At 45.3% G+C, this 7,679-nt stretch overlaps 1 protein-coding gene across 1 annotated transcript; it reads right to left on the bottom strand.

Moving 5' to 3' along the window:
* On the bottom strand, positions 1-6,815 carry Czib (CXXC motif containing zinc binding protein). Its single transcript, XM_026382360.2, has 8 exons — positions 6,741-6,815; positions 6,440-6,523; positions 5,114-5,170; positions 4,600-4,681; positions 4,377-4,408; positions 2,772-2,849; positions 1,887-1,952; positions 1-262 (listed from the first exon to the last, which is right to left on the bottom strand). Exons 1-8 carry the CDS (start codon positions 6,744-6,746, stop codon positions 185-187), a joined length of 483 nt encoding a protein of 160 aa, XP_026238145.1. The 5' UTR covers positions 6,747-6,815; the 3' UTR covers positions 1-184.
* Between the last annotated feature and the right edge of the window lie 864 nt (positions 6,816-7,679).

Below are 7,679 nucleotides of genomic sequence, written 5' to 3' on the forward strand. Positions count from 1 at the left end.
TGTGATACAAACAGGGGTTTTATTGATGCGGCTTGGAAACCATGACAAACCCCAGCATGCAGGTTATGAGGGTTCTCTACGGCAACTAGGAGATGAGGGATGAAGGAGTCAGTCTCTATGAGTGCTGCTGCTTGGGGCACTTTGTTTCCTCTTATTCTTAAGACCAAGTGTGGAGGAAGAGAGTTCAGCACTTCACAAACTGGTGAGTGACCTCGTAGATTCCCACAGACTCCTGAGCCTTCTCATCATAGTCAGTCCAATCCTATAAAATAAGAGAACAGAGTTAGTCAGTGTAGAGAGTGGAGAACGGGGACTTATGAGGACCCACTCAGGCTCAGACTCAAATATTCATGAACATGTATCACCCTGAACAGAGATAGACAGCTCAGGACTAAACTTTAGTTCCTCCAGCTTTGTGATTATGGGTAAGTCACTTAACTTCTCTGCACCTCAGTCCTCTTCTCTTACGGAGAGAGAGAGATGCCAATAGACTTCAGATTGAATTTTCAAAGAATCATATCAGGAAATACAAGTGAAAGCACAATGGCTGGCACAAAGAGGAGCTCAGTAAATGCCAGCTATTGTTGTTAAAGGTGCTATGCAGATGGAATGAAGTGGTTTTTGTTGTTGTTGTTGTTTCTCTTGATTTGGGTCAGGGTCTCACTAAGTTGCCCATGCTGGCCTTGAAACTCCTGGGTTCATGTGAGCCTCTTGCCTCAGCCTCTGTGGAGGGTCAAGACTACAAATACATGCCACCATATCCAGTGTGAATGAAGTTCTTGTCCTTCCTTCCTTTAAGGCCTGAGCACAATTTTATCTGCAGCATACTATGTCCAGCAATGCAGATGATTACTGGTTAAGCTCTATAAAGTCACTACAAACACTAAATTAATGAATACCGAACTACTGTTTCCAGTGGAAATACAGGGTTAAGGTCCTGTGAACATCTAGTCACATTTTCATCAACTGATCAATAACTTTGTTTTACCTGTGTTTATTTCTATTTAAAGACATGTTTTTAAATATTTATTGTTGATTCATTAACATGAAGTTCAGAGCCAACAACACTGTAACCCATGCCTTGACAAACTTGATCCAATTTCTCCACGAGGCACATCTCAGCTTTCTTGCATGTAGAAACTAGACAGCATGACAGCAGTACACTTGGGACTATTTAAATGGCAAAATCAACAACTGCCCGGTTGCACGCGACTAAAACACTCAGGGGTTATTCCGGGGGAACTGGGCTAACTGGGCTGTGCAAAATAACCACACAAGAGACGGAAATACATTTTTCTTTGGGGTTGCTGTGATGGCTCCTCTGACCTTAAGGGTTCAGAGAGAGAGAGAGAGAGAGAGAAACGCAAGCACCCGCGTGTGCCCACACGTGCTGACCCCTTTTATCAAGGAGAAGCTATTCAAATGAGGCAAGGGGTCAGGATTCAGGGTGCTGAGTCTAGCTTCATGATGTCTGCTTGTCAGTAGGTTAAATAACATCTAGGTAGGTCACACCCAAGGGCAGAGTAGGAGAAGGGGTCACACAAAGGGGCGTTTCCATGGAACATTCTATCCCAAACAGGGCAAGGGGTGATATTACAAAAGAACAGGTGAGCATAGCTCCACCCATGGGGCTGTAGGAAGGCACATGCCCATGCACAAAGACACTGTCCCTTGAATCCAAGAAGAGCCGGGCAGTCTGGCATGGCTGCGGCCGGATGCCTCAATCATAGCCAGGGAGTGACTCAGTCACGTGCAAGGTTGGTCTCCTACAACCAGCAAAAAGCACAAAATGCAGAACCAACTTTCCATTGATAAGCCTTGTTCACAAAAAGGAAAATTCTCATCAGGTGCCATATAGCACCTTGCTAGATCTCAAGGCCACATACCTTCTCTTGCAGATTAATGTCATTGAAGATTGTCCCAGACTCCACACCCTCAGCAGCAAACCCATCCTGCAGGGGACAGGAAAGCAACAGTGAATATTATTCTGGAAGAAAAAAAGGCACTGAGCAAGCCTGTGAAGACTGGCCAGGGAGCTGGCTTTTCTAGCAAAGATTTTGGGATGAGGACAGAGATAGAATTATTCTTGAATAGCTGCTGTTTCTAAGACCTGGCAGTTGCCTCAGGATTAAGTCTGTTTTTTTCCAAATTACAGCCTTGGGTTGGGGGACATAGCTCAGTTGATAGAGTGTTTGCTTTGCATGCATAAGGGTCCGGTTCAATCTCCAGCACCACAAAAAAAAAAAAAAAAAAAAGCCAAATTACAGCCTGGACCAGAAGGCAAGAGAAGTGGGGTGAAACACTTTTACTACCCTGATTTGCTGAGCAGCCCAGGGCATGTCACCCCTCTTTCTGGAAGTTTAGTTTTCTTATTTATGAATGGGAATGACAATATTATCTCTTCTGCCTTATGTCATAGATTTGTTGTGAGGTGAAAATGCTATATAAATAAATAGTGATCAACACTGGCTCTGGAGTCAGATAGACCTGGGTTCAAATAACAGCTCCAGTGCTTATTAACTGTGTGACCCTGGACAAGCTGCGAAATCTCTTAGGATCTTCCCTCCTCTGAAAAATAGGATAAATAATGTCATAGGGTTACTGTGATGACTATATTAAGTAACATGTAAAAGTGATGGGCCTGGTGCCCAGCATATAGAAGGCACTTAATAAGTGACAATTAGAGTCTTGACTTCCTAGTCCATAGCCTCTGTAGGAAGCTAAGTTCTGCTATCACTTCTTACATCCCCTTCCCAAAGATACACACATACCTGGGGCTGGAAATCAACTGGTTCAAGGCCCCGGCACTCAAACTCTACTATCGTCTTGAACTTCTCATTGTCTTCAGCCTAAAAAGAAGTGTGTTGAGGAGGTAGCTCATCTTGGCCCTAAAGATGATTCCATGGCCCCCGCCCTTCCTGCCATGTGGGCCCTTACTGCCCTATGAACCTAGAGTGGGACCCTGGAACAACTCATTTCCTTCTTAAAGAACCCTGCCTTGAGCAATGCTCCCCATGGAAACTTTTGTGGACAAGGAGGCACCAAAGAATATGGAGTCTGTGGTTAGCCTGTCTGGATGTGAGGCTGAGCTCTGCATCTCTTCCCCTCTGGGCATAATATTCATAAACTATCAAACGGAGCTGAGGAAACCTTTACAGGTTGATAATGAGAATTTTAAATTTGTATAAAGCGCCTAGCATAGGACCTAACACTATGCTCAAAAAGTGGTAGATATAGGCTGGGGTTGTGGCTCAGTGGCAGAGTGCCTGCCTGGTATGGTGTGAGGCAGTGGGTTCAATTCTCAGCACTGCATATAAATAAATAAAATAAAGGCCTGTTGACAATTAAAAACAAGTATTTTTTTAAAAAGTGGTAGGTAAAATTATCAATACTACAAATATGAACAAGAACATTAAGCTACCAAGTCTCCAGATCATGCAAATAGTCCCAGTACTCTTAGCCATAACCTTTTGCTAACCATCCATAACACTGCAAGGGCAGATGTCTGCCTTAAAGTCTTTGAAATGGGATGTGTGTGTAAAGGGCATACCTGTTTAAGGATAGGCAGCCAGGAAATTCATGCCTATCTGACCCAGAGGGCTCACAGCCAAGTGCCATGCCACATATTCACTCTCATCCTGTCATTTACTGTAAAACCATTTCCTGCACTCCAACCATATGTGTAGCACTGGTGAGGCAATTCTTCACTGAGCTTTGTTTTGTTGTTTGCTGGTCTGTATCTTCTGCTACATTATGATTTACTTGGGAGTAAGTCCTCATTTAATTGCTCTCTTTATGTTTGGGACAATGTGAAAATTGGCCATAATTCAAATATTTTATAAATACCAAATAAGAAAAGGATGAATACAAATAACTACCTTTTAAAAAACAGACCCAAGGCATACCCCAACCCCCTCACTTTTGGGCTAACTTGTTATGTAGTAAGGCATAACCATCTGGTAATAATATTGGCACTCTCCAGCATGGGTTGCACCAAAGGACTGCCCCACTCATAGTTTCAGAGAAGTCTTGCTAGTCCTCTAAGATGCAGATAAGGCATATACTCTCAGCCATGGAAACTGAGCAGCTAGCTTGGGTTAGAAGTCCCTGGAGCTCCAACAGCACAGCACTTTTACAAAGGCACTGCAATGGCCTGTTTTGACTCTTTCCCCTAGCAAACACTCAGTATATGGTGAATGAATGAGGGACTGAGTGAATGAGCACCTAAGTGAGTGAAATTACAGAAAGAAAAAAGTACATGAGTAAAACCCCTAAAGAATGTTGTTTTGCTATAGCAATAACTCTACAACCCAGGCCTCCTAGCTCCCAGTTTAGATTTAAACCCACCACATCTCCCACTATAGCAGCAAACTTACATTGTAAGGTTGGATGGTGCTACTCAAAATATCTGAAACATAAAAAAAAAAAAAAAAGTCAAAGTTGACTTGAATCCATACTGGGGACCCCTCTAGGTGCCCAAATGTGGCCCTGGGAAAGAGACAGATGCAGAGGCTTTAGCATCTGAGGACTGAGTTGTCCACAGTTATATGAGCCTGCTTTCAGTCTGCTATCAGGAAGCTGTGGGCCAATCTGACCTACCTATTGAGTTTTCTCGTGCACATAGCTTGCACTTCTGGACCATGGAGACACTGTGACGGCCTCCCTTCAGTTCCACACTATCCTGGGGAGAAACAGAATCTCTAGTCACATATCAATTAAATGCAAGGATCCTAGGGATATCCTGTCCCACCACTTATTATCCAGTTGAACAGAACAAGACCAAGAGAGGCAAATGACTTGCTAGGACAATCCTGGGGACTGGGGAGTATAGCTCTCAGTGGTAAAGCTTATGTTTAATATGTGCAAATCTTGGGGTTCAGGCCTCAGCACCAATTTAAAAAAAAAAATCTTGGGAAGGCTTGACACTGAGGAAAGGGTTCCCCCTTGATTTTGATTATGGTTTCTAGTACTGATTACACTGAGACCTACCCTCCAAACCACAAACAGCAGTGTCCAAAGGATTGGAGAAACGAGGGCCAGTTTCTCTGAATCCCTGCTCAGATGTATGTGTATGTGTATGTCAGGGGAGGTGGGCAGTGGTGGGGAACGTTACCATAAGCCGGAGGTACTGCCATTTCTCTGAAATCTCACCACAGTTGCCACATTTCATCTTGGAAGAAGAAAAGCATATTAGTAAAGCAATTTGCTAAGTTGGGCAGACACTGAGGGAATGGTAAGGACAGTGTGAGTAGGCAGGCTCAAAACCTACTTTCTTGTTGGAACTCTCACTTCAGTCCTTAAAACCAGCCCAATCAAGGACAAAACCAGACTTATCTCTAGGCAAAGAACAAGTTGTTTCTCATATTGGTGTACCCACTCTCACCTAGGAAGTGCCCAGGATGGCTGGGGATTCAAGGCTCCTTTCAGTACAGAAATGGCCTAACAGACCCCAGCAACTCTGTGATTAGGTGTTCCCTTGTGTTCCCACAAGCCCTGTCAGTGCCTGGTTTCAGTATTTATTCATCATTGTTCTGTTACTCTTTATGTCTCCCTCTGTGCTTCTTGAAGCCAAAGAATACCAATTCTCCAAGTAAAAGCCTAGAACTCAGGCTTCAAAATATTTGGAAATAAAAGTGGTCAAAGGTGGTTTCCCGAAGGACAGGGCTTTAGGCAGTTTCGGAAGGATGCCAGGATTCCGATCAAGAGAACAGGGCAGGGGTTCTGAAGTCTCCAACACGGAAGAGCCTCAAACTCTTCAGATAAGAGGACCTCTGCGTACCATGCCACTGGGGGGACCAGGTTTACCAGTAAGGGTGGTTCATGCACAAATTTTAACTATTTCACAATAAATAAGGTCAGATCAACAAATAAAACATAAGACAAAATTATCATCTTAATAAATAATCAACAGATTCATTCACCAGCATTTCCTTTAGTGTCGGTTTATAGACTACAACATATTTAACAAAGGAAAAATTTACAGCCGTGTGCAATGGCGCAGGCCTGTAATCCCAGCAGCTTGGGAGGCGGAGACAGGAGATCGTGAGTTCAAAGCCAGCCTCAGCTACAGTGAGGCGCTACCAACTCAGTGAAACCCTGTCTTTAATAAAATACAAAATTGGGCTGGGGATGTGGTTCAGTGGTTGAGTGCCCCTGAGTTTAATCCCTGTCTCCTCCCCGAAAAAAATTATAAAAAAGAGTTGTAAAACCGTTGAAAAATGACCAATATACTTAAATTCTGGCCTGAAAAACGCGAACATTTACTATGTCTGATTAAATGTTTCTCATGCTGCCGGAGAGAACGCTCCAGTTCCAAATCAAGATCAGACGGGGACGCCTCCTGGGGAGGTCTGGCCCGCGGCCCTCGGGTACCCCCCTAAAGCCCACCGCCTTCCGAAGCTCCTCCCTTCTCACGTCTCAGGGCCCGCCCTCCGCGCACCTTCAGGTACCACCGGAAGTCCTCGCCGACAGGACGGAGGTTCGTGACGTTCTCCAGCGTCGCTTTGAGCTGCAGCGCGATTTTCTGAGGGGAGGGAGGACCAGACCGACAGTGTCGGCCGCGCTTGCGCACATCCACGCCGGCCCTCCCGGCTCGCGCATTACCTCCTGTACCCTTAGCGCGAGCCCATTCCTTTCATTCCCATCTGGCGCGAGATATTGCTTTCCAGGGCCTCGCCACCGCCCCGCCACCACTCCCGCCCCGGTACCCCGGCCCCAGCGGCGAGTCGCCTCCCCCTCACCCCCATGGTGGCCCAGCTCAGCGCGGCGCCGTCTGCGACGGCTACTTTCTGGCAGGTCGTAAAAGAGGAGGCGGCACTTGCGCACTCTCAGTGCGGGCAGTTTGGTGGCGCGTGGTGGGCAGCAGGGCAGGCGGTGCACTTATTCTGCTGTCACCTTATCTGCCCCTCGGGGCTTTTCCTTTTAGGGGAATTGGAAACGGTGGAGGTCTTTGAGTGTGACATTATCTGGTGCTCAGACGCGCTGAAAGGTGCCCCCAGGAATCGGTCATGCCGCAGGTACCCAATTTTGTACCAGCACTAAGTGGACAGTTACCGCCCCTCAGTTCTCTCCTGCCTCTTCATTATTTTCTCTTCCCTGGGTTTCTCAGATCACTTTGGCTCCTCCTGCTCGGGGGTGAGAAGGTCCGGACCATCTTGGGGACAAAGGGCAGGTCTTAACTCATAACCTAACAGTCATTTAAAAGATGATATGTGCTTTTTCTACTTTTCCACCTCAATTCAAAGTTTGCCATATACTAAAAGCTTGATATGTGCCTTATTCTCAATTTTTTGGTTTTCAGAGTGTAGGTGCATTATTAAAGCCGGGATGCCCTCGCTGTAAGTCTCCAATGATAAACAGCCTAAAGGATAAAAACTATTGAGACTTCAAAATGGCAAAGTCCCAGGATCTTTAACTTGTTTACATGATTTGTGTTTTTACATTTCCCATCTATGTGTTCTTTTAACAAGTATAATAACTCATCCTTATCACAGGGTAAAGATGTTTACACAGGATGTAGCATGATAGGACAAATGTAATGATGTAATGTTAACACCTCCCTTAAAGTGCCCTCACAGGAAAAGAAAAATAACTTCGAAATGCACCTGAAGCCATTTAACATTCCTAAACTCGTCCACACCTGCAAGTAGTCCTTTCACACACACACACACACACACACA

The sequence above is a fragment of the Urocitellus parryii genome, chromosome 11 (genome assembly GCF_045843805.1).
Source record: "Urocitellus parryii isolate mUroPar1 chromosome 11, mUroPar1.hap1, whole genome shotgun sequence".
NCBI classification, from domain to species: Eukaryota; Metazoa; Chordata; class Mammalia; order Rodentia; family Sciuridae; genus Urocitellus; species Urocitellus parryii.

Bases quoted from the DNA above. Each gene is read 5' to 3' on its own strand.
- Czib (XM_026382360.2), bottom strand. The intron at 4,682-5,113 runs GTAACGTTCCCC...GTTTCTCCCCAG, and splicing joins GGCAGTACCTCCGGCTTATG to GATAGTGTGGAACTGAAGGG. The intron at 263-1,886 runs GTATGTGGCCTT...CTTATTTTATAG, and splicing joins ACATTAATCTGCAAGAGAAG to GATTGGACTGACTATGATGA.